The 27329-nt window shown below is 40.1% G+C and overlaps 1 protein-coding gene across 7 annotated transcripts in view; it reads right to left on the reverse strand.

The window, feature by feature from the left end:
• The window catches only part of akap9 (A kinase (PRKA) anchor protein 9), a 60400-nt gene that overhangs the window by 2449 nt on the left and 30622 nt on the right, over positions 1-27329 (reverse strand). For 5 of the 7 annotated variants that reach the window (XM_067499122.1, XM_067499096.1, XM_067499105.1 and 2 more), the window contains 28 exons: positions 22687-22849; positions 20217-20311; positions 19785-19902; positions 18985-19023; positions 17808-18040; positions 17101-17220; positions 11775-11951; positions 11126-11230; positions 10754-10906; positions 10011-10097; positions 8565-9596; positions 7769-7906; positions 7637-7681; positions 7399-7539; positions 6569-6613; positions 5459-6424; positions 5077-5134; positions 4688-4809; positions 4154-4342; positions 3862-4029; positions 3421-3526; positions 3073-3268; positions 2479-2629; positions 2009-2341; positions 1581-1880; positions 1210-1439; positions 710-815; positions 225-419 (listed from right to left, as the gene is read on the reverse strand). In XM_067499122.1, the coding sequence (XP_067355223.1) occupies positions 225-419; positions 710-815; positions 1210-1439; positions 1581-1880; positions 2009-2341; positions 2479-2629; positions 3073-3268; positions 3421-3526; positions 3862-4029; positions 4154-4342; positions 4688-4809; positions 5077-5134; positions 5459-6424; positions 6569-6613; positions 7399-7539; positions 7637-7681; positions 7769-7906; positions 8565-9596; positions 10011-10097; positions 10754-10906; positions 11126-11230; positions 11775-11951; positions 17101-17220; positions 17808-18040; positions 18985-19023; positions 19785-19902; positions 20217-20311; positions 22687-22849 (5811 nt within the window). The remainder of the gene's footprint in view (positions 1-224; positions 420-709; positions 816-1209; positions 1440-1580; positions 1881-2008; positions 2342-2478; positions 2630-3072; positions 3269-3420; positions 3527-3861; positions 4030-4153; positions 4343-4687; positions 4810-5076; positions 5135-5458; positions 6425-6568; positions 6614-7398; positions 7540-7636; positions 7682-7768; positions 7907-8564; positions 9597-10010; positions 10098-10753; positions 10907-11125; positions 11231-11774; positions 11952-17100; positions 17221-17807; positions 18041-18984; positions 19024-19784; positions 19903-20216; positions 20312-22686; positions 22850-27329) is intronic. The other 2 variants (XM_067499112.1, XM_067499131.1) reach the window with 2 other exon arrangements.

Below are 27329 nucleotides of genomic sequence, written 5' to 3' on the forward strand. Positions count from 1 at the left end.
AATATGCTTAATATTTGAGTCAGTTTTTCTTTCTGCCTTTCATGCCCATTATGTTTGTAATAGATTTGCTTGAAAGTAACGTAAACAAATTTCTTGGATTACTACATCTTATTACCTTTGAGTATTACAGAAAAAAACAACTTTCCACTGAAACTACAGTACTGCTGTTTTCTGATCTCAGAGCTGTTTTAGTCTAACAATACATTTTTCTGTCATCTACTCACGCCGTCTCCTGATCCCAGTCTAGCCTGCCGGTAATGTTGGAGCTCTTCTTCCAAGCGGAGCGTGTGGTTCCTCAGATCGTTCTTCTCTTCAGTCAGACGACTGACAAAGCCTGTCAGCTCGGCATTCTGCCTCAGCAGCCGCTCTGTGAGAGAGCTGGAGGAGTGGGACGAGCCTTCTGCCAACATGGACGCACTCTGAGGAAAACACAAGGGAGATTGACAAGCAGTGGCAACCAAGAGTAAATCTCAAGATGTCTATTAATTATATAAAGCAAACACTGAAATCTAATTTAAGCTCAGCACAGGTGGAATGTTTGCCGTGTTTCAGCAAAGTGAAGCTTTTCTTTGATGCAATTTCTGTGTCTAAACTAAAGTATGCCTCGTATAGGGTTTTGCAACATTTTTCTGTGTACCATTAATTACATATGAATAGCATAAAAAGATTGGGGGGGGGGAAAGAATTATTGTGATGAAAAAATTCTGACCTCTGGGATGGAGGGTAGAACTGGGGATTGCTGCAGCATAGTGATGACCTCATCAATACTTGACTGCACCCACGACAATTCTTCACTGTCAACCTCAGCACTCAGCCTGTACAACACATACACACATATTTCATATCAGAAAACTCTCATAAGTGGTTATACATTTATAGGTGTTCTAGTTTATGTAGCATATAAATAATCTAATTTCAACAATAAACATTAAGCGTAATAAGTGTAATATATGTCAGCTTTTAATTGCTGAACAGGTAGCGTACAGTGGCTGTTTAGAAAAATGGTTTGGAAAAAACACTGATGTGATCAGACTTTCCTTTAAAATAGTAAAGCTGCTTTAAAATAGGGAACCAAAAGAACTTGCTGAAAGACAATTAAAGGCGATAAAGTTGCACGATTTTGTAGGGGAATTATTCCTTGTAGGATTGTCATTACAGGCAATTCTGATCATTTAACAAAAAGAAATGAACAATAGCTGCTTCAATTACCTGCCGTTGGTCTTGTTCGCCATGCTGTGGACCTTTGAGGAAATGAGGTGAAGTTTGCCCACAATCCTGTCGACTGTGCGCCAAGGACCATGATGAGGCCCGCTGGTGCGACCTGTTGGAATAAACTCCAGGTGAGTAGATGTGCTGCTGGAGCTAGACGTGTTTCCACTCTTCTGTTGGAATATCCAGTCTTCAGTGCGGTCTGTAGACTCACTTTGCCAAACAGTCTTCTATTTAAATAGACAGAGATAACATTACTTACTAATGCTTTGTCCAGATGCTTAGTAAAAACACGGAAACAGTTAAAACAAAGCCACATAAAAGAAGTACTGAGAATTCATTCCGATCTATAACTGGTAATTGGGACTCACACTGTGGCTGTCAGCTTGCAGAGGTCCACTTCCTTTCGTCTCTCCTCTTTGCTCTCCTAACTGGTCCAACCTTTCCTCCAGTCTTTCCTTCTCTTCTTCCAGGCTCCTCCTCCTCTCCAGCTCTCTCTCAAGCTGCTCCTGGGCCTCCAACATTCGGGCTTTCAGGCTCCCCAGCTGGGACTGAGCCTCCAGCAGTGCCTCCTGGTCCCGTCTTGACCTCTGACTCGCCAAAGTCAACTCCTCTTCTTTTTGTACCACCTCAAGCCTCTGGACCTCTACCTGACTTAGGAGTTCCACCACCTGCAGAAGGAAAACCAGAACAAATGTAAGGTTAATATGAAAAAGGTTCTAGTGATGAAAATTGAGGTTTCTACGTCTATTAAATTCATGCATTATGGAAAATTTACTACAAGCTACAAAGCTCCCACCTGTGCATGTTTGTCATCCAGCTCCCCTCGCAGTCTTTCCAGCAAACTCCCTTTCTCTTCGTTGCCCCTCTTGTGTTCCTTAACCTGCTCATCACTGTTGGAGGAGACACTGGTTCTCAGCTCCCTCTCTCTCCCCAGGGCACTGCCCAGCTCCTGGGCCTTTGCTCGCTCTGTCTCCAGCTGAACCTGGAGTTCCTGGAGGCGTCTGTGGAGAGTCAGATGCTCCTGCTCAGCCTGTTGAGAGAGCTGCAACGAGGCTTGGCATTCCTGCTCCAAGGCTGTGGTCAGCTGGGCCACACGGCTCTTCTGCTCCTCCAGAATGAGGTGAAGATCCTGGAGGGGAAGATGACAACCCAAGTTTTAAAATTATAGTAATAATAAAAAAAAAGTCAGATGGTTAAACTTGACCTAAATAAAACTGAATATCATTAAAGTTTGTTTTTTTTTTAGAGTCACTACAGCATTCCTACCTCTAGCTCTTCTCGCTTACTCTCCTCAGTTCTCCCAGTTCGACACTTCTCCTTCTCCATGGACCACTGAAGGTCTCTGCATCGTTTCCTCTCCTCTGTCAGCTGGTCGTTCAGTGCATCCACCTCGGCAGCTTTCTGCGATACCTCTGCCCTGTAGACAACGATAATTGTAATGAGATTAGATTTTTTTTCTTCAAATTTATGACTAACATTCACTAATGCAAATGTTTAAGCACTGGTTTCCTATTAGAACCAACATACTGTAGACAAATAATGTTGGCAGATGAATAAAGGATTGAGAAAAAAGATTAACAAATTGTTTGTGTGAAACACTGCAGGCTTTCTTACTGCTGCCATTTTACTACTAAGCAACAGAGGGACATTGGGGGTTTAATGACAACATGCCACCATATACTGCATCATATATGACTGCCAAATCCCTGATTGGATTCAGACCTGGGAACTTAATGTTATATGTATCAACCAACTCTCCCAACTCATATTTTTTATCTTTACCTCTACTACAAACACAAAGAAGGTAAACATATACATGATGGATATATGATGTGTCTGTGAAAAAACAGCATAACTAACCTGAGTGTGTCCAGCTCTTTAAGACGTTTCTGCTGAGCCTTGAGCGTCGTTTCCAGCTCTAGTTTAGTCTGGGACAGCTCACCCTTCAGCTCCTCCACCAGAAGCCTGTCAGCCTCTACTGTTCCATCACCTCCTGCTTCCTCCCTCTTCTCTTTCACGTTACTTTCAATAGCTAAAGGCATGACAGGCTGGGCACCTGAAGGACAACAAACCAATCAATCCATCCTAAGATTCTTACTGAGGCAACTGGTGATATATTTTTCATATTGGTCCTGCTAATCAAATTATAAAATATGGATGGATGGATTTTTTTTTTTTTTTTTTTAAACATGTTTTGACCGGGTTCACCTGAATGAAGTTGCTTTAGTTGACAACGGAGCTGATGAATCTCAGAGGTGAGACTGGACCTCTCTGCAGTGTGGAGTGAAGACATTGCCTCTTTGTGGAACGCATCCTGCAACAGGGATCACAAAGACAACATCTGTCTGGTTACTGGATCCACTGATTGTGTAGCCAGAGGAGAGAAATAACTCGAGAGGTGTGCTTCAAAGAAAGTCAATGTGGTTGTTTCTATCCAATAATATATCCATTTTGTTAACACTTGGCTACAACTCTGCTAATAATGTAAAAAATCTAAAGTCAACTAAGTTTAAAGGATAATAGATAAAATGCATATGTGAAACACTTGTCCTTCCACTTTTACCTCTAATCTTTAAACACCAGGTAGTGTTGAGTAGTCATTTTAAATGAATTAAACATCCAGATTCAGTTTTTGAATTCTGAACTGACCTGTTCAGCCAGTCTGTGCTCCAGCTGATTGAGGTGAATGATGGCATCACTGGTATCCAGCAGATCTAACTGGCTGTAGAGAGCATTTTTTAACACACTTCGTTCCCATACAAACACCTTCCGCACTGCTTCCAGGAGCTCTCTTCGCCAGTCCACGGAGCCTGATGCCTGCATAAGTCACAGACACACAAATGAAGAGAAGAGAACCCAGATCTGACAAAATAACAACTTGACACTGTATGGATGGTTTGAACTGGCTGCGACAACAGGTTTCGAAGGCTCTTTCTTCTACCTGTGTTTCTCTATGTGTCTGCATCTGAGTGATGAGGCCTTTGAGAGACTCAATATTTGCCATCAAAGCATCTCTTTCTTTCATCCAGCCTTGCACACTGTACTGGTTGCCTGGTTCACCTTCAGAGAGAGGAAGCTCTGACAGAGAAAGCACCTGCATGCCCTCCTGATGCACCTCACGAAGCAACGTCTAAATATACGAGAACATATACAGAAATATTGCAATTATTTTTGTTCTTTTTTTATTTGAATTATAAAAAATAAAAACATGCAGTAAGGCAAACTAACAAAAAGTTTCTTCTGGAGAATGTTTTGCAAGGCAAGCACAGAAACAATACAACACACAATATGTTCTGCTTGCACATCATGCAGCCCCAAAAGTCACAAAATTAAAAATTATTAGATTATTAGATATCAGCTTCAGTTGTATTAACGTTTTAAAGTATTAGTACAATAACAATCCTAGATAATATATGATATGAAAATGACTAGATGACTACTATAGGCTGATGTTTAAATTGGGTGTGGGTTTTACCTTAATCCGGTCTGGGAGTGGATCATCAGTTTCTCTCCTGGCTCCCTCTGGAGTCGTCCTGAACTCTTGCTGCAAGCTTGGCAAGTCACATCCAGTTCGCTGGCTGTAGTCTGAACTGCTGTCTGCAAGAGGACAAAGCTCTCTTAAACAATGCACCATTCAAATCTTTGTAACATTGTTAACCTGAAGGTTCAGTGTTTTTGCATAGTGCAGATTCACAGCCACTGCTAATGTTAATGTGTGAAATGAATAGTAAAGGTTGTTAAAAATTTAAAAAGTCTGAACTGTTGTGAATTTTGTCAGTTTGAAAAAAGCTCTTCTGAAACAACAAAAGCAATAATGTGAACGGAGAAGTTGTTCATAGGAATAATGCATGTGTTGTGTCTTACCACTGGTGTACCCATCTTTGAACTGTAATGCAGGGCGCTCTTGTCTTGACATAAGGGCCTAGAAAAGAAGAAAAATAAATTCAACTAATCATTTCTTCATAGTGCAGTTGCCTGCAAAGGTCATGGGTGCTAAGCATGTAGCAACTCATAGCAGCTCGCAACATACTGAAACAGGAGAAGTAGATGCAGTATATATTATATATGTTACAGCCCAGTAATTTTCAATGTCATTCTAGACAAATGCACCACTTTATAAAAATGGCTTTAAAATCTTCAATGTCAACAAGACTGCTAACTGACTGCTAACAAGACAGTATGACAGATTTACTACAGATACAACCTACAATGAAATATTATCTAATATCTTGTTTCCTATCCTTACCTCACTACAGCGCAGCTTGTCAATGACAGCCTTGAGGGCTTTGCACTCATCCTCCAGAGCCTGTGTGTCCCTCCGCAGGCTCTCGCTCTCTGAAATATGCCGAGCCTCCATGTCCAAGATCTCCGCTGCATGGAGCTCTCGCATCTGTTCAATCTTCTCCTGAAACTCTCCAATTACCTCCTCCATTTCCTCGTTGGTGGCAGACTTACTTGCTGGACAGAGTTCAGATAACTGGAGATGTTCAGTCTGTGTGAACGAGTCTTTTACAGCCATGTGCTGCTGCTCAGAGTTGCTGTTCAGTCGCGAGCTGTGAGATTTGCTGGAGGACAGGCTGGAGGTGGCAGAGGTTTTCCTGGACAGAGATACTTTCTCTTTGGCACTGCTTCCCTTACTAATCAGCTGTTTGCCTCCTTTGCGTTTGGACTGGGTGGCGGACGACTGAGGTTGAGGAGATGGAGATGGAGATGGAGAGGGAGAGGGAGATGGAGATTGGGGACCACAGTCTGCAGTCTTCATCAAGGCTGTCTGTACCTCCTGCAACTCCCCTTTGAGCTTGGAAATGGACAGTTCACCTACATGGAGTTCATCCTGTAGTTTCTCATTGTGCAGCTTGTAGCTGTTGAGTTCTTCTTTGGTAGTATCCGCATTCTTTCTCACCTCCTGGAGCTCCTCTTTGAGTTTAGAAATGGAAACTTCACTGACTTGGAGGTCCTCCAGGAGTTTTTCATTATGCTGCCTGTAGGTGTTGAGTTCTTCTTTGGTGGTATCCACATTCTTTCTCACCTCCTGTAACTCCTCTTTGAGTTTAGAAATGGAAACTTCACTGACTTGGAGGTCCTCCAGAAGTTTTTCATTATGCTGCTTGTAGGTGTTGAGTTCTTCTTTGGTAGACATCGCATCATTTCTGACTTCTTGCAGCTCCTGGAGAAGCTCTGTCACATCAGCTCTATCTTCTTGAGCTTTCACCTGGTGGACAGGTAGGCAGTGGGGGTCAAATACTGTATATACATATAGGTATCATGAAACAAATTTCCATAAAAAAAACTTATTAAGTTCAGACAGACAGAAATACATTAATAATCAAATTTTAATAAAACATTTTTGACTTACTTGGAAAAGTTCTCCTTTAAGTTGAGCAATGGTCATTTCTCTTTCCTTTCAAAACACAATTGTATATAATTGAAATGTGTATAAATACATACATATGCTTGTTTGGTGAAGTGCTTGAACAGAGATAAAGCAACAGCTGAAACAGTTACAACATGAGAAATATGAAGCTTTAGCCAGCAGATAGTTACATTAGTTAGCAAAGACACTGAAAACCGGGGAAACAACTTGCATGGTTCTGTTTGCGGGCAACAATTGTCACCTAGCAACTTTCTAAGGTTCATTGATCAACATATATTTAGTTTGTTAAATCTATATTTAAAAATCTGGGATAAGTTTTCGAATTGCTCAAAGTAGGATTTTGAAACCATTTGATAAATCCAGCCTAGCTTTGTCCAGTGTTGCCAACAATTTTTAGTGGAAAGTTGCTAAAACCTACTTGGGGAAAAAAAAAAGAAAAAATCATATGCTGCTTTGCATATTATGACTTTATGAGGTGAATAGTGCAATCACAAAAAAAAATGAAGGTTAAAAGTACATTTAAATGTAATTTTCCTCAAAAATTTCCTCAAGAAAAGTACTGAATGTCAGCCAAAGAATTACACTAGATGTGTTGCTAATAACGTTTAAAAAAAATTGTCACTCAAGGGTCTGAAAATCTCTAAATCTAGCGACATTAGTTGTTGATCTCCAAAGTGAATATCAAAGCAAAAGCAGAAAGAAAGTTATAGTATGTTTCTGCCCAACAAAGAGTAAGAAAAATGAATTTCAATGAACAAAGGACCAAAGACAGGATATCGTCAAAGATTTTAAATGTGCAACTTCCTCTGTACCTGCAGCAGCTCCTGTAGCTTCTCTAAGTTCTCTCTACAACTGCTCAGCTCCTCTTTGGTAGTTGCTGTTTCATTCTGAGCCTCCAAGAGTTCCTGTTGAAGCTTGGACACTTTAACCTCTTCACCACAAGTAGATGATACCTAGAGAGACCAGGTTATTGTCTAAAAATCTAAAAAGTAAAAAAATACTGTTTTACAAAAAATGCTACAGTCTAGAGCATCAATCTTTTTATCCTACCATCTGAAGTTGGTCCTGCAGTCTTTCGGCTGTTGCAGTTTTTTCCTGAAAAAAAAGCAGATGTTTTTCATCAAACATCATAACTACATTCACAAGTAGTCTAAGCATTGAGAAGCTGTTTACTTGACATACTTTGAGATCCTCCTGAAGTCTGCTGCAGCTTTCCTTGTAGTTTTCAAGCTGCTCTTTGGTGGCTGAGGCCTCATCTCGGACCTCCTGCACCTCCCGAAGAAGCTCTGTCACAGCCAAATGTTCATCAACAGAAGAGACCTGATAAAAATGGCAGATTTAAACTTTTCAGAGCTATTTTGTGCAAAAAACATTAATTCTCCAAGTCAAAATCACTACATAGTGTTTTTGGTTGTGAACCGATAATCTACACGCATAAATCACAGATATAATAATATAATAACAGATATAATAATATTGTATATTGTAAATTGTAATTTTTGCAAAGATACATTTTTTTTGTTTAGTTTGTGATTCTGTATTCTGTCAGTACATAATGTTTTAAAATCTTGGCTGAAAAGTAAAAGTGGGATACAAACTCGAATGGCTGGAGTTTTCATAGTAACAGAAACAATTTATACATAAATAATATCTTCACCTGATAAACTTGATCAAAAGAAAATCACACCACAACAGTATAGGACAGGGATACATTCCATGCTGTACATTACAAACCTACCTATTTCTGAATGTGTTAAATAAAAATATTGATAGAACCTTCTTGCCTGTGTGCTAAAATGTGAAGTTAAGGCCATCAAAAAATACTTGGCTTAGTATAAAAACTGCAAAAGTGTGGACATTTAGTGCCTGGCTGCATCTAATAGTTTAATAACCAAAGATGAAAAACAACAATTTGTGCTTTTATGGAAGATTACGTGGACTTTTTCTTGGCTTCACGCTTCCTGGCTGAACTCTTTACCTCCACAGTCCTCTGGCGAGTCCTGGACTTCATCTGACTAAGCAGGTCCATGAGCACAGCTAGCCTCCTTTCGTACTCCAGCACCTCCTCCTCAGAGCTGGAGAGCAGCTGCTTCTGGATCTCCTGGTCTTTCTGCATCCCACTGAGTCCCACCTCCATCTCCCGAAGCTTCTGGGTGAGATGAACGACTGTCCCTGTGGGAACTTGCGTTCCTTGACCCAATCCACTGAAATCCATTTGTGGGATTCCAAACTCACCAAAGTTGTAGTCATGTGGCTCCATAAGTGGTTTCACTTGTGAATCTGAATGTGTCTGCAAGTCCTGGTTTTCTTTGAATTCCTGTGACCTCTGCTGCTGGAAGGCCTCTAGGGTGGCTTGGCTGACCAGTGCTGCAGCCACTTTTTCTCTAAGATTTTCTTCCAAATTAGAGATCTTCTGCTGAAGGTCCTCTGCATAGCTTTGCGTTTCCTCCACAAGGATGCAGCGGCGACTTAACTCAGAGTCCTTTTCATCAACCAGGCCCTCGAGTTCCTGGATACGGATCACTAACTCTTCCACTCTGGATGTTGCACTCTGCTCTAGAGCTTGCACTTGGGCCTGCATGACTACAAGACTTGCAGTTTTCTCCCTCAGAGCTTCTTCAAGTTCGCCCTCTGAGTTCACCAGATTTTCTCTTTCGGCTAAAGTTTCTGCACTCTCTTTCAAGTGCAGATACATCTGTAAAATGTTACTGTGCTCTGTTTTTAGGGTATCAAGCTCTTTGGTGGCCAGGTCCATTCTCTGTTTCATTTCATCATACTCCTCTTTACTTGGACCCCACAAGCTGCTCTCTGGTTCGCCCTTAGTGTCCTCATCTTCTTCTGTAGCCTGTTTCTGCTCGATATTGGCCAGTTCCTGCTGAAGTTTGTCTATGACTGCGTTCAGTTGATCAAGTTCTTCTTCGCTATTCCTTTTCAGACGTTCTTGTTCACTCCGTAGACACTCCACCTGGGACTCTAGGTCTTTTAACAGCTCGTCTCTCGTATCAATCTCCTAAAGAGTGAGATATATGGATTATTTAACCATAAAAATATCACATTTGATGAGTCCATGGCCCTCCCACTACTTGGTTAAACATCTGAGTCCTTGAAATATTCTTTGGGCCCAAAATAATGTGGTTTTCAGTGGTGTTTTTCTTAAACTTTTTTATGATAATCAGACATAAAATGATCTGTGAAGACTCAGAAGTTTAAAACGCCACCTCACATGAGCACACCTCACAACAAAAGATGGTGATGTGAATCTACTTACCAAATCAAATAAGCATGAAACATAGGGGGGGTGGAGGAGTGAACCAAAATAAAAGCGTACAGGGAACCACAGGACACACACAGCGATGCACTACCACATAGCTATACGTATTCGAAATAGAATAGGGTTCTATTTCATATACGTATAATGCTTTACCTTGTTGTCAGAAGCTGTTTCCATGTGTTGGAGTTTAATGATCTGTTCATTAAGAAGAGCTATTTCCCTGTCCTTCTCCTCCATCACCTTAAAAAGTCAAGAAATTATAATGCGATGGCTATTAATAAGCAGGTGAGGTGAAAAGTCTGCTCAGCCCTGCAGCAGACTACTGAAGTTTGCACATTTCTTCTGAGTCACAGAAGAAATGTATCGCATCTGCAATGAAGACTCATTGCATTTTTCACTGTAGGAAAAATATAATGTTCAAAAAAAATTTGCAACAAAGAGCAAAGGCTTAATATTAAAGTGAGCATGTGATTCAAAGGGTTTTCACAGGTAGTGAGGTGAAATATTAATACTAGAATAGAACAAAAGTATTATACATCTTTTGCAGAACAACTAAAGAACAAAATCTTGTTAACTACTGTTAGGACTAGTTTCTGGTTGCGCAATGAAGCCAAAACATCTGTTGTAGCTGTGAAAGTGCATTGCTATAATGTCACCAGTAACCAGTATATTATATTATATTTTGCTCTTCAGTACATTTCAGCTACTACAAAGAAAATTTACACATTTGGTTGAATGAACAGTCAATCAAAATACAGAGTATAACAATATAAAAATGTAATTTTTTTTAAATAAAATATGTAAATAATGTCTATTTGACAATGCTGTCCGTTATCATCAAATACTCCAAATCCTGTGATAATACAGTGCATTATTGCAACAATGTGACTCTTTACCTGGAGCATGCTGTCCCTTGTTTCTAGGTATTGCTGCTGGCTGCAGAGCTCCTTTCTCTGGATCTCTAACTGCATGTGTAGCTGCTGCACCTCCTCACTCTTGTTCTCCAAGTCCTCTTTGAACTGCTCCAGCTGCTCCTCCAGGTAACAGATCTGAGACAACAGGCAAACATGACAAACGCTTCAGAAAGAACACCACAAGACTGAGCAGATTACGTACGCCACCGCTATAGGACAAAAAAAATGTCTGTAGATTTTATATGATATTTTTTTTAGCTGTTAAATATGCAATGGATATATACTAAACACAAACACACTTTTACTAAAACCGGTTTACTGTTTTAGAGAACACCACACTGGACAGTAAACTACCTCTTTCTCTTTTCGCTCCAGAGCTTCTCTCTCTGTCTGTAACTGGGCCTCCAGTGTGGAGTGCCTGGCCTCCGTGATGGATTCATGCTGCTTCTTTTGTTCGACCTGCAACACATACATAAAAACATGAAAGAAATTCAGCTCAGTGGTTATTTACAGTATGTACGAAAAGACACACAGGAGCAAAGTCTTTCAATTAAACAGATATTTATAAAGCTACATGTGTTATAATTTTTTTTAAAAAAAAGCACTTTATCCATACTGAATCTTAAATCAGAGCACTGGAATTTAGAAATTCTCAATCTATTACCTGAGCAGCAGCAAGGCAAAAATTTCCTATACTGCTCTTTTTGTTCACTCACCAGAGCCCTCCATGAACACTGGGGGGCAATCTTGACAGTTGCTAGCCATAGCTCAGTGTCATCACCAACAGAAAACTGCCAGAGCAGTTGAAGTAGACCCACCCACACATTGTTCTCCCTCCTTGTGAATCCTGTCCCTCCTCCCGTTCCACCACTAGCTGTCACCTCTTCTACATGCTCTCAAACACCCTCTGCCATGCTCCACAGCTATTGTTCAGATTTTTCTGTCATGCTGTTTCTCTCTCTAGCTCATCAATCATTCCCTTCTTTCCCCTCCCCTTCCTAACCTTCTCCAGGGACTCTGCGCTGGCCAGCAGGGCCTGCTCCAGCTCGCGGATGCGGCTCTCCAGCTTGTCAATCTCTTCGTCGCGGTCGCCTAAGTCGCGACGCAGTTGCTCTGAGCTGAGCAGCAGCTCACTGCACCAATCCGCCTTCTCCTTCAGCTGGGAGGTCAGCTGGTCTACCTGGGAGTGAGAGAAAGAGAGAGAGAGAGAGATGAAGAGAAGAGGAGAGAGAAGGGGGGTCGTTTAATGAGATTCGTTGTAAGACTCCGCTTGCTACATTATAGCTTTTAGATGTACAGCTAGCTGGAAGGTCAGCTGATCCACCTGAGAAAGGAGGGGGACGGGAAGGAAAAGTGGTGCAGGGACAGAAGGGAGAGAGGTTTCATTCAAGGGGACACAAACAACCAAATATTATATTAAACACGATAACAGCTGGCAGGTAACTGTTCCACCTGTGAGACAGCAAAACAAAGGCAGATCAATGAGGAGAGGAATGAGGGGTCAACAGGACACAGACTATTAACTGGGAAATTAAAAAGATGTCCCTAATGTAAAAACAGTATAACAGCTTTTCAGCTTTACTGAACAAAAAATGATGTTGCTTTAAGGACTGAGTCTTATATATACACCATTCAAAATTAAATTTAGGCAAATTTAGACATTGCACCACAGAAAACTATATTAAAAACTGCTGAATACACACAGTGTGGAAATGTGAGCAGGGCAACAAACACTGCTTTGTTATCATTTAAATGTTTATATTTTTAAAACAAACCAAAACTTTACACATACAAATATATAAACAGAAATTATGCAAAAACATGCTTTATCTAACAGTTTTTTTTTTATTATTTAAAAAATGTCCCTTTTCAAGTCTTACTGGTAAAACATTGCAAGGGGAAGTGAGAGGGGATTAATGTTTTGATGGTGAAACATTTCCAGATGAAGACATATGGTAGGGAAGAAGCAAACGTGAACAGGAAAAAAAATGATTAAGGAGAAAGACAGGCTGTTAATCACTACAGGGTTGGGCAGGATTACTAAAAGGCACTAATTGCTCTCTCTGGGGGTCTTTATTCTACATGTAGCTAGAAGCAGTACCTTTAAGGTTAATCCATCCACCTGCAACAGAGATGGGAAAAAGAAGACAGAGGCATAAAGGAGGTGGGAGAGTTAAAGGACAAACAGGAGGAAAGAGAGAAGGGGAAAAGCACTTAGTGATAAAAGTGTACTAGTAGAGGTTGTCGGTTTAACCTGTGGGTTTTAAAGCAGGAAGGAAAGAAAGAAAGAAAGAAAGAAAGAAAGAAAGAAAGAAAGAAAGAAAGAAAGAAAGAAAGAAAGAAAGAAAGAAAGAAAGAAAGAAAGAAAGAAAGAAAGAAAGAAAGAAAGAAAGAAAGAAAGAAAGAAAGAAAGAAAGAAAGAAAGAAAGAAAGAAAGAAAGAAAGAAAGAAAGAAAGAAAGAAAGAAAGAAAGAAAGAAAGAAAGAAAGAAAGAAAGAAAGAAAGAAAGAAAGAAAGAAAGAAAGAAAGAAAGAAAGAAAGAAAGAAAGAAAGATATTTTCTATACTTTTTTTTAAACCCATAATAAACATTTTAAACATATGCTGATACGCTTTGGACAACAGCAAGTGGCAAGTGACTAAATGTAAAGTAAATCCTCAAATAACTTTTAGAAAGAACAAAGTATTTAGTAGGAGCTTTATGCTGCTGTGTACAAACAAATAATGGGGACAAAACAAGGACACATCAGTTATAATCAGTTAATACTGTAGGAAAGGACAAAGAACATTAGGCAAAGAACTAGGCATTGAACTCCAGATTTTCCTGAATGAATGTGACTTGTCAAATGATGTTTCAAATTGGGCTAGTGAATGCACTGAGGGCGTATTTGTCAGGGACAGCTAAATTTTTAAAACTGAGCTGCGTACTTGTTCATTATGAAACGGAGAATCATTTGAATGTAAAAGTTTAATGTCCCAATATCAAAAAATGAGTCTTGATAATAAAGTGTAATCCTTTACAAGGACATTACTTTGGGGTGGGGTGTGAGTATTTAAATGCAACTGCAAGGGGGCACAAGCCAGTGTCTTCTTGTGCCAGTCCCAAGTCTGGATAAATGCAGAGGGTTGTGGCAGGAAGGGCATCCGACGTAAAACACATGCCAAATCAAACATGCGAATCGTGACAAAGACTTCCATACCGGATCGGTCGGGGCCCGGGTTAACAACGACCGCCACCGGTGCTGTTGACCTACAGGGTACCGGTGGAAATTGGACTACTGTTGGTCGAAGACGAAGAAGAAGAGGAGGAAGGTGTGTTCGTAGGCAGAGAGAGAAGAGGAAAGCTAAGAATGTAGGACTGACAGTAGGGACTTTGAATGTTGGTACTATGACAGGGAAGGCTAGGGAGTTGATCGACATGATGCAGAGAAGGAAGGTGGACATACTGTGTGTCCAGGAGACCAGGTGGAAAGGTAGCAAGGCTAGAAGCTTAGGAGCAGGGTTCAAGTTGTTTTACCATGGGTCAGATAGGAAGAGAAATGGAGTAGGAGTTATATTGAAAGAGGATTTTGTGAGGAATGTTCTAGAGGTGAAAAGAGTATCAGACAGGTTGATGAGTCTGAAGCTGGAAGTTGAAGGGGTGATGTTCAATGTTGTGAGTGGTTATGCCCCACAGGTAGGATGTGAGTTAGAAGAGAAGGAGAAATTCTGGAGTGAGTTAGATGAAGTGATGCAGAGCATCCCCAGAGGTGAGAGAGTTGTCATTGGTGCAGATTTCAATGGGCATGTAGGTGAAGGGAACAGAGGGAGATGTGCAGAGCTGTGGCAACTACAGAGGAATAAAGCTGATGAGTCACACAATGAAGTTGTGGGAAAGAGTAGTGGAAGCTCGGCTAAGGGCAGAGGTGAGTATTTGTGAGCAGCAATATGGTTTCATGCCTAGAAAGAGTACAACAGATGCAGTATTTGCTTTGAGGACGCTGATGGAGAAGTACAGAGAGGGTCATAGGGAGTTGCATTGTGTCTTCATAGATTTAGAAAAAGCGTATGACAGGGTGCCGAGAGAGGAGCTGTGGTATTGTATGAGGACGTCTGGAGTGGCAGAGAAGTATGTTAGAGTGGTGCAGGACATGTATGACAGCTGTAAGACAGTGGTGAGGTGTGCTGTAGGTGTGACAGAGGAGTTCAAGGTGGAGGTGGGTCTGCATCAAGGATCGGCTTTGAGCCCCTTCTTGTTTGCTCTGGTGATGGACAGACTGACTGATGAGGTTAGACAAGAATCTCCCTGGACTATGATGTTTGCAGATGACATTGTTATTTGTAGTGAGAGCAGGGAGCAGGTGGAGGAAAATCTAGAGAGGTGGAGGTCTGCTCTGGAAAACAGAGGAATGAAGCTTAGCCGCAGCAAGACAGAATACATGTGTGTCAATGAGAGGGACCCAGGTGGAATGGTGAGGTTACAGGGAGCAGAGGTGAAGAAGGTGCAGGACTTTAAGTATTTAGGGTCAACGGTTCAGAGCAACGGTGAGTGTGGAAAAGAGGTGAAGAGGCAAGTGCAGGCAGGTTGGAACGGGTGGAGAAAAGTGTCAGGTGTGTTGTGTGATAAAAGAGTATCAGCGAGAATGAAAGGAAAGGTGTTCAAGACGGTGGTGAGACCAGCAATGTTGTTCGGCTTAGAGACAGTGGCACTGAAGAAAAGACAGGAGGCAGAGCTGGAGGTAGCAGAGCTTAAGATGTTGAGGTTCTCTTTGGGAGTGACGAGGATGGACAGGATCAGGAATGAGTACATCAGAGGGACAGCTCATGTTAGATGTTTTGGAGATAAAGTCAGAGAGGCCAGATTGAGGTGGTTTGGACATGTTCAGAGGAGAAACTGTGAATATATCGGTAGAAGGATGCTGAGGTTGGAGCTGCCAGGCAGGAGGTCTAGAGGAAGACCAAAGAGGAGATTTATGGATGTAGTGAGGGAGGACATGAAGTTAGTTGGTGTGAGTGAAGAGGATGCAGAGGATAGAGTTAGATGGAGGCACATGATTCACTGTGGCGACCCCTGAAAGGGAGCAGCCGAAAGGAAAAGAAGGGGTGTGAGTATTTAACCGATTGATTTAATAATATACTTGATACTTCAAATGTGCAGTTCCGTGATGACAATTTTGATGAAAATTTCTCCTTGCTAAGAGCAAACTGAAGGCTAGATTGTGACAGTATTAATATTGACAATAAATTACAAAGTTATTGAGAGCCCAAACATCCACAACACCACAGGCACAGCAAAGATTCAACTTTTCATGGTGAAACTGATGAACGTCACAGCAGTGACGAATTAGACTCAACAAAAAGAAAACTCATTCTCATGTTTGATGTGGACATTAAAAAAAGCAGATTACCATTTTTTTAATTGTAAATTTTGATAGGATCAAATGTCAAAAGTTTTACAACTAACTTATCCGGGGAAATAAGTCCATCCGGGAATTTACAATGGTGTGTGTGTGTGTGTGTGTGTGTGTGTGTGTGTGCGTGTGTGCGTGTGTATACAGATACTGTATACAGATGCTTTATAGTGGGTTTATATGCACTTTTTTGCTCAACAAATAAACATCTCTCCACTGTGGATTGAAATAAACCCGATGAAAGCAGTGAAAGTGAACCAAACAGTAGCGACAACAGACCAATGGGTTGAAAGACTAGAAAGGATTTGCAGAGCTGAGAGAAAGTCCAAAGTTTAAATTTAAGGGTTTGTTACTATGATGCTTTCACCTCACACACAGTTACATGGTTTTAAATAATATAAAAATATAGATTATTGCAGCTTTAAACTGTCATTTGACTTCATATTGTAAACTGTCACATGTTGGTGCAGAGCAAACTGAGCCAGTCATGAATTCCTGACATGAATATTCACACAAGTTTCTATCAGTGGGGTCATATTTCATATCCTGTAGTCATAAGTGTGTCAACAAGCACCTTAATCAAATACAGGGACTTAATGTTAAGAACATGATGCATTTGATCAAAAGCGGCACTAGTACCGTGATTAACAGTAGTCTCAGACATAACTCATAATGTGCATAATGTGTATTTCATTGATCATGAAAAACAAACCCACATTTATAGAACATCACAAGACAAACATTACTTCAACTTTCACTACTTCACCACTCCCACTATTTGGTATAATTTTCTAGGCTACGCAGGCATTTCTGCCAGCACTATTGTGCTACTGTGTTACTGATTGCTCAGTGTTGTAGCCTCTCTAGTGCTATGTTAAGAAAATAATAATCTCCATTACTGCCTGGTTCTCTGGCAGACAACATATATTTCTCCTTTTACCTCTTGGCTTCTTTGCTCAGAGCCACTCTGAAGTTTCTGTGGATTCTTTAGCTGCTGCTCCAATTTTTGGATCTCCTGCTGGAAGAAATCCCTCTCATGTTCTCGGTCCACAGCTTGTTCCTGGGTGAAAAAAAAAACAGTAATAAATAATGAATAACAATAAAAACATAATCTACAAAAACTGCTGGTCTGTGTATGCAGGTTGTTGTGGTGAAAGAGCTGCTCAGTCAAAAGGTCATGGAGAGAAGGCCCCTCAGATACTAACCTTTAAATCAGAATGTGCACAAATGCGGCAGATTTTATATTATCTGTAGACCTGACATGCTTGGGTTACTATTTTATGAGCACTAGTTTACATATACATATTGGTTTAGGTTGAGCAAAGCCATATGCACTTGTATGACGTGCCGGTCTGCTCTAATAGTAGCATTTAATAAAGGTGGAATTGCCCCGAAATCTTAAATGATAAAATAGGTCTATGTCTACTATGAAGAAATTAATTAAAAAGTTAATGTTTACAGAAGTAGTTACAGGGCCAGCCTGTCAAATGTTGGGGACATGCCTCCGAAAGCTTTAAAATCTTTTGTTAAGCTTTTGATTAGCTGGCTATGCTCAACCAAAACCAATAGCATTTGTTTCTGCAACCTGATTTGGCATTAAAATTCTTTATAACAGTCGGATTCTTGTCACAGTTTCTTGTCACTTACATCAAGGAACCTTCTGTTCTTCTCCAGCTGTTTCTCTAGAGCTTGAATCTGTTGTTGGAGGTCTGCGCTTTCTGTCTTCTGAGCATCCTCCAACTCAATCACCTTGTTGACGTGCTCCTCCAGCTCTGTCTCCAACTGCTCGATCTGCTTCAGGAGGTCGGCGTTCTCCTTTTCTGCCTGACGCTGAACCTCCACCTTCTCTTTCATCAGCTTCTCTGTCTCCTCCAGCAGGTCTACAGGATACGATGGAGGCAGAAGAAGAGGTTAGCTCTTATGCCTATCAACTGAAGTGACTTTAGCTGTTTGGTCATCCAGCTAGATTTAAGTGATGAAAAGGATGCTAAGATGCATTTGAAGTGTGTGAAGTCTGAGCCTCATTATATTTAATGCTATAATTTTTGACATAATTAAAATCATATTCAATATTCTCTTCTGCAGTTTGGTATGACGCATAACAGTTTTACCTGAGTAAACGGCAGACTTCACATTCTTCTAACATCTCAGTCAGCTTCCTATATAAATTCCCAAACATGATCCCACCATGATGATGTTTCTTTATGTTTCTGCTGTCACCAGTGTTCACCCCCCACCAGTTCACCCAGAGTTTACCTCCACAGTGTTAGTGCAAAAGTAACAAGTTGAGAGAGTGCAACTGACAGATGAAACACATGGACAGTCCAGACATTGCAAAATCCATGCCCAGTAAGCATTTACAGGCAGGGGAGAGGGACTTCCTGAATGGTCAACAATCACACTCAAACACAAATAACAAACTAAATGCTGTAAATACAGCATCTACAAACATAAAATGTGTGTATATAACCATTAAAAAATATATACCTAAATTGAGTTAGGATGGTTGACAAGTAGGAAGCAATGACTACATTCAAATGTCTGAAGAGTACTTTCATTTCATCATGCTAAAATGAGTGCCAACATTGACTCCAATAGAATAAAAATGACAAACCAGAACAAAAATCAATCAAAATGAAAAGCTGAAGCAAAGGTTAGTGTTTGAACCGAGTGAGTTTGTGAGGCCATAGCAAGCAAGCTCCAAGCTTTGGTGGTGAGTTGCTGGAACAGGGTTAGAGATATACAGTTTATGGTCACTCAGCTACAGGAGACATTTTAAAAAGGACAAATAGATATGACTGAGCCATGCTCAAAGTGAACAGACCTGCTTCAGGTGCTGCAACCATTGCAGCTTCAACTAGGCCTACAGGAGAATAAGAAAGCATAGGAATTTAACATGCTCTTGTTTTGTCATGAACAAAAGAAAGAAATGTGAAGAAAGACTGGCATTGCTTTTCTATCTGGCTCACAGAAGTAGGTTAAAGCTGTGGAAAGGAAAAGGTTTCTGAAATGGCCCCTTTGTTCCCTTAATTCTTGTTATACTTACCATTATATCAGTGAATTTACAGTAGTCATCGGACACCTTTCTGATAATACAGGGATTACTGCATATAGGCCAACATTTACAGATACAGCTTTAAAGCTTGGTGTTTCCAGAGCACCTGTGGGGAAATGCCTGAACATTTATGACTCATGGCAATAGTAGCAACTGGTAGCACTTAAAATAAAAGTTGTATTGACTTTTTGACCCTTATGATTGTCAGTGGGCCTAATTATCTCATAAAATGTTTAAATCTTTTGAAATCAGTGAGGCCTAATCTGAGCTGTAGGTCTTTCCAGCAGTTGATATGTAAACACAGGCACAGTCCATTACTTTGAAACACAAGCTAAAATTACTTCAACAACTATCTTGGCATGTAACTAACTCTGAGTTAACATTTCACAAAAAATGAAGCTGCCCAATGTAATTCTAGAAACACGGTTTGTTTAAATGTTAGGCTTTACTAACAAAACAAAATCTGTGCCATCATAAAAAAGAACATAAAATCTTTAGAGAATACATGTGAGTTCCTATAGTTATTTGAAAACTTTTTTCTTTCAATAAAGAAAATCTTGGATACATACACAGCTCACGAGGCCCAGCGTGCTCCTTCATTGCATCCTGTTGCCGTGACAGCAGCTCTTTCTCCTCTTGCATCTGAAGCCTCTCCTGCTCCAACTCATGCAGCTGGCTACTTGTAACCTGCAAAAAAAAAAATCATATTCAGTTAGAGTATGGAGGAAATGGATGAAGCAGGAGATATTGTGCATCTTTCTTATTGTCATTCATCTCAAAACTTTTTAGCATACAAGCCTGTGGCTCCAAGCATGTTTGTTTCCACTGAAAAAGTATTTTTTTCAAACTGGATGAATTCCAGGTACTAGACTTACATGTAAGTCAGTACTATGCCATGCAAGGGGCAAAATTGAGAAATCAGCCGTTGACATTTTGAAGGAATACATTGTCTCCCTAAAAAGGAATTATATCACCTCCTCTGTGCAGCTGAAATACCTTACCTGCAGCTCTTGCTCGAGGCTCAGTTGAAGCTCTTCCTTCTGTCGCAGTTGCTTCTCCAATGCAGCCCGTTCACCCGTGTAGCCATCAATCAGACCTGAACATGGATAAAGTGAGAGGAAAACACTTATAAAGAGCACTGGAAAAAAATGCTTCCGCATGTTTTATACTGTCCCACTCATCGCTCAACAGAATTTAGAGAAATTGGTTTGGGCTTGTTGTCGGGCCTTACACACACACACACACACACACACACACACACACACACACACACACACACACAACAGCCATCCAGATTAATGAGCACTTAACAAAGATATAATATCCAAGGTTACCAACAACACAAAAGCTAACTAAACCATGAAAATGTGCATAAAAATGCAGAGAGGATCACAAGTGAGCATGTCTGACTAATTCTGTTAATGTAAAGTTTTAAAAATAATGAAAAGCTCTATCATTACTATAACAGCTCCGTAACAGGTCGGCAAGCATTAGGCACCAGGATGGCATCCAGTTCAAAGACACAGGATGATTAGTGAGAAACTATTTATTAATTTACTATAACTTTGGCACAGAATGAAATTAGTTCAAAGCTGAAGCAATCCACAAACAAAACGTTTCCTGACTTTTAGTTTCCATCTCACATGAACACAGAAAGGTTTGTGAGTTATCTTAAACTGAAAGAGCAAAAGAATGCAAATGTCACCTATGTTGTCAGATCATTTTACTTCAAACATGTGAACAGGAGCCAAAGCTGTGTGTAAAGTTTGCCTAAGGAGGACTCCCATCATGGTACACAGCCATCACATGCACATGATTACTTGCTAAAACAAAACATTGCCCACCAAATACACAGTGCTCTCATGAGAATCTGAATCTCTTGCACTCAAGTGCCAACGCATCATGATGATATTACAGTCATCTGCCTTTTGGTTCCAGTACAACAGAATTGGACCTCTCATCCTGTTTAGTGGTTTCACTGACATAATACATCAATCATTCAATCAGTGAGGAGTGAGGAGTATCTTCTTTCCATGCTGGTCTTTTGTGTTAATTCAAAACCAGTTTCAGAAGACTGCACCCTGAGTTTTTATGTGGATCTTCTACACAATAGGAGCACACATATTTCAATTTCACTTCACTGACATTCGCACAAGATGATGTTCAAGAAACACAGGCTTACCAAATGTCAAACACTCCCTCATAGTTAATAAAGAAACAAGTCACATGACCAGACAGGAACAGCTGCTCTTTACATAAAAAACAGGTTAACAGTTTGGTGGTCTAGCATTTCCTATCTTTGGATGGAAAAATCTGCAACTATTTAAAAATCAAATGAACTTCTCAGTTTCAATTTTTTCTCATATTTACTTTTAACATGTTAGAGTTTGCTGCTTTTCTTTGACATTTAATTTAAAATGTTTAGCTTTTAGACTGTTCTTCAGACAAAATAAAACATTATTGTGGGCTCTGAAAAAGTGTAAATCCGATTTTCCACACTTAGCTTTTTATGAAACACTTTTAGTTGAAGCTCCATTCTCTCTATTGTTATTTCTTCAATTTCCTACCAGTTGGCACAAGGTCATCCTGTCCATCTCCCTTAAGGTGTCCCTCTTTGATGGTCTATAAAACTATAAAGCTTTTTTATGACGCCAAATATTTGCTCATCACCTCTATAGGATTAACAAAAAACAAACACTGAAGCAGGATACTGCTCAGTACAATATAACATGATAATATACTAGAAACTCACCATTGTCAGTGTGTCCAAAAAGCCAGACAAAATAAATGAATGTTGTACAAAAGCCAGTCTACTGGGTTTGGTGTGTGTGTGAGAGTGGGAAAGTGAATGCGATGGTAAAAGTTGACCCTCACAAACCAGCTGTCTCTGACATGGATGTCATGTCCCAGCAAGATCTGTTAGAGCTTTAGGCTGTTATCAAAAGAATGAGGTGTTCCCCAACATTCTACTGAGGTTAATAGCTTAAATATTTGACTTCACTTCCATGCACAATTCCTCATAATGTAGCTGTCACACATACAGTCAAATGTTCAAAAACAAATTAGAGACAGACTCACAAACATCAATTACCATTTGTCACACCACAGATGGTCTCACACTCTTTTACTCTTCCTTTCAAACAGCTGATGCCTTCACTCTCTAACAACCACCTCCCTCTTTATACACATGTATTCCATCAATTCAATTCCTTATGTTGCTCTGTGTCTAATCATTCTGACACAGTCACACATTAAACAAATCACCAATCAGAGCCCACAGAGCAACAGTGGATTCTGCATGTCATGGAAATTACTTTTAGAAGGCCTTCAACCAGGTGCTCTGCCATTCTCCTGGGGCCAATAAAATTGATCAACATTTAAACTAACACATAAAAAGGTCGATCAAACTGATCCCAGCAGCAATCAGAGCTTTTTAATGCTAAAAAGAAAAGACTATCCTGCAAAACCCACCCTCAGCATGGTGGAGTTCCAGGGCCAGCTGCTCCCGTGCTTGCCCCTCTGCCGCCAACCTCTCCTGCAGCTCCTCCTGCTTCTGCAGCAGCTCGCTGATCTCGTGGTTGTGGCGAAAGGATTCCCGCATAAGCTCGGTCTGGGTCATCCGGGCATGCTCAAGCTGAGGGGTGAAGAGGAAAGAGTCACCCAAGCAGAAGAGTTTAGAGAGATGACTGCTCTTTCTATTTAATAATCTTAGAAGGAAAAATATAAAAATAAAACTTTTGCCCTAAGGGGAAATTCCACTAATTTTACACATGGACATCTGTCAACTTGTTATGAAGAAAACTACTTGCTATCTGAGATATAATGTTTTTTGGAGTATATCTGGTTGGGCAACATACTGTTTATTTATAGTACAGAGGAAATTGCACATTAATCAGCCCTAACATTTAGCTTTATGTAATGTACTAACCAGGTTAGCTCATAAGCTACATTTCACCCATAGTAATAATCATGTAGAGCATGAGTACAACTGCACTTAGAACTTTTTTCAAAAAATGTCATAAGTAATTATTCATGTACTGACTTAATAGGCTATTCTGAACACTGAGTTTGATTCAATTATATTTTGGTTTTAACTCAGATACAAAAGAAATTTTCTATTGCCTACTTTACATTAAAGTCTTTTCAATTGGCAGATGGTTTTATTTAAACAAGTTACAAATATACACTGCAGGTGCAACTTGGAATCCAGGAGCTTGGTATCAAACCTTCAACCCTGTGGTTAGTGGACAACTTACCCTTCCACTTTAGTCACAGCCAACCTTTATCAGTATTATAAAAGGCTTGATGCCAGGGGTCATGGAGTCTATGAAAAATTTGCAATTTTTAAGGACACTTTAAGCATCTCTATAAGAGTCATTGAAAAAATATGATTATGTCCACATGTGACAGAAATGTACTAAGATAAGAACATTATATTTCTATTACGACCTTCTAATCAGGTGACAGAAGGCAACAGAACAGCTATAAAATCATCATAATGCAATAAACCGCCAAACATTTACATTCACTTCACAGTTACTTTCCATAGATTTTCATATCTACCTGAGCAAAGTTCTTACTGTAACATTATAGGAACCAGGAAGTGGTAATGTGACCCTGTCACGCTGAAGTCATTTAATATTTTACTTACTGATTCAAATGCAGCACAGAAAGCTGGTGTCCACTTGTGTGGAATGATATTTAAATCCGATATGAATGTGTAGACTGGAGCTACATTACCATGCAGTAAGAAAATGTACTTATCAAATATTAATTAACAGTCCATGTACATGTTAAATTTAGAGACTTTTTAAAATGGCACAAACCCATTGTTTATGTATAATTTAAAATCTGTCTAACACAGTACAGCTGTGGACCTAAAGTAGTGCAAAACTTACTGTATAAGGGGGAGTAGGCAGGGAAATTTTGGAGATGACCTTAAGAAAATGACCATTAGTTCTGTGATTGACATGCGAGATCTGAGTGTGCACCACCACAGAATTTTTCTCGCTCAAGGTGCTGCAGAGAGGGAACGGTCGGGGCAGGGGTACACGAGATTCCACTTCGTACACGTCCTGGTCCTGCCCCTCCACCCACGTGCTGTTCTGCATGTTCGAGTTCCAGTAAGAGCGGTAGGAATCCATGTTAAAGGATGGATGGATGACAAGAAAACTTCCAATTCTGTTTTGTTACGTTGGCGCTTTTTCCCCAGAAAGTCATCATCAGAGGTTTCCATTTGCCATGATCCGCAAGGCTGAGCTGTGTGACCACAAATGCGAATAAAGACCAGTGGGGAATGAAGCGGTGAGCAATGTAGTGGATAGCTCCAAGCAACAGTATCTATGTGTTTTCCACACACACAAGAAGAGTAAACAGCATTTGAAGAGGGTGACATTCACATCGTCTTAATAACATGCTGCGTGTTTGAGGTAAAACAAGTTCCAGGTAAATATTGACACAGAAAATCATCAGACAACTTGGAGATCGATTTTTTTAAGTCCTACCAAAAAGTGTCATCCTTTGCAGCAGGTGGAAGCCACATCTCGGTCCAGCTTAAAGGACATTCCTGAACATGAATGCAGGAGGTGTGTCAAAAGAAAAACAAGCATTTTTTTTCTCCTCTTTGAAGCCCTCCAGTGCTTTCTGTTTTATTTGACCTTCTTTCTTCAGAGTGAAACCATATCCTGCCATCCAGCTCACACCCCCACGTTTGCTCCAGCTCTCTCTCTCTCTCTCTGGAGATTCATTAACAATACTATGCCACCGTAGCAACCCCGACCTGCAGGGAAGCCTCCCAGGGGCCCCTTTTAATTGTTGTGTCCAAGCGGCACGCAGCTTATGGTGAAATGACAGCGCTCTGTTCCAAACCCTCTCACTCTTGCCTTCTTACTTCCTACTGGGACTGCCATTCTCTTTCCACGCATGCCCCTTGTTCATACCATAATATCACTCAGTGACGCTGGATAGCTCTCCTGTCAGGCAGGGTTTACTTGCTCTACACAGGTTACGGTACCTTCACCTTTCCCTCTGATTAGCCATGTGCTTTAAAAAAAAATAAAAGGCAAATTAAAAAAAAGATTAAATCCCAAACTTCCAGGCAAGTTTCCACCACTCGGACGAGAGGATTTTTCTTCCACTTCCTACTTGAATCATGCTCAGCAGGATAATGTTTGGCAGAAGTGGGAGGGAGGCAGGTGTGGCTTCAATTCTCAGCGCCAGCAGGCCAGGAAGACTTGTTAATAGATCACACACACTCCCCATAAACACACAACCAAAGACGACACACACCCTCTGAACAAAAAAAGTTGTCAAACCAGATTCTGTTGCTATGTAACCACAAAGAGAAGCAATTAAGGTATCCTTACATGTTGCCTCTTTGTCCCACCTACTGTCTCTGTGTGGTATGTCAACTGTGCACACGAGCATTTCCAGGTCTCACTGAGGCATCTCATCAGCCGATAATGAGAGGTGAACAGTGAGTGGACAAACACGTTCTCCAGGCAAATGATTTACAACAGTAGTAACAGCAAAAACACTTAACATTCTTGACCAGCTTGTCGCATCCATCTCTGTTCACAGGCAATACATGATGATCCAGCACAGCTCACTGACAAGACTAATGTACAACGGATCAATACCATCGGGAAAATTCACTGGACAAACCATTAGAGGCTTTGTTGATTACAAGTTCATTGTGCTGTTAATTATGTGTACGAGGATGGAGCGTATTTAACCGTGTAATATATAAGCAACTTGTAAAAATTAGAGTGGTTTCTTATATAGGGATTTTTTCTATAATTTCAAAATTATATATTCAATAAATTCTATATTTAGTTTAGAAGAAACGGTCACAAACAATGTATATTTTAGCATTTCTTTATAACTTAAATTATGTATTGATCAACTCAATCATTTTCAGTTAAATTTTTTAATATAATACAATAACCTGTAAAAGAGCAAATCAAAATTCCTGACTTTTTCCACACTGTTTAATAATATGAATTGTAGTCAAGTGTTGATGTATCAAAATAACAGAAGTGACAAGAAACAGTGAGTGTAGGTGTGATGAAAAGAAAAGTGTGATGAATATTTCTTTTAAATCTTAAAAAAAAGTTAAATATGTGTTAAACATAAATCATTTTAGTGATCGAATAGATTTAAATCAACACATTACATTCAACCAGCATGATTGCTGGAACAACAGTGATGCTCTGCTCTTTAAAGCTATTTTTAGATCACTGAAATAAAACCCATTCCAGCGTGAATAAACTAGCGTGAATTTCAGCCAAAGGAAGGATGTGCTGTGCAGTCAGTTACAGTAACATATCCACTGGCCTAGTTTAACTGGCCTCATCTCTGTGGGCTGCCACTGGGCTCAGCAACCACACTCAATGGCCAACCTGAGGGGGGTTGGAGTTGTTCTGTACAATGGACTATGGCAGGTTGGTTGGCCACACAAAAACTCAGTGTAAATACAGCTTGTATCTACAGGCAACCACGGGGAATGAGGCAGCTCTTTTGTGTGTGAATTCTAGACCATTATAGATCTAGGCCAACTTTGTTGCAGGTCACATTCTGCAGTGTCATTCCCATTATGCCTCCATGAACAGGCATAGAAATACCGAGGCAGGATTAACAGTACTGAGTGTGGGCATTTAAATATTTTGATAAAACTATTTATTGTAGGCGCCTGAAGGAGACTAAACACCTGGGATGGTTTTAGAAATGCGTCAGAAGCATAGAGTATTTAAAGGTGTCCAGTACAGAAGGTTTAACAGATTTTTACACTGGTTAGTTTATTATTTCTTTTATGGACGGTTTTTCTGTTTCCAGTTTTTAATTCTAATCAAATCAGCTACTGCCTCCAGCTTCAGATTTTCTGTACAGACATGGGAGTGATATTAAACTTCTCATATCCCTCTCAAAAAATGTCCAACTACTTCTTTAACACTGATGCTTCAATTTTGCATATATGTGTAATAAAAAGGATCACAATATATTGGAACTAATTGTAAATACTAGTATTGACAAGCACAGTAGCTTCTTTTAAAGCTGAATGTGATACATGAAATTAAAAAAGAAAATAAAGTGGGCCAAGCAGTGCTCTGAATAAG

The sequence above is a fragment of the Channa argus genome, chromosome 1 (genome assembly GCF_033026475.1).
Source record: "Channa argus isolate prfri chromosome 1, Channa argus male v1.0, whole genome shotgun sequence".
In the NCBI taxonomy this organism is placed as follows: domain Eukaryota; kingdom Metazoa; phylum Chordata; class Actinopteri; order Anabantiformes; family Channidae; genus Channa; species Channa argus.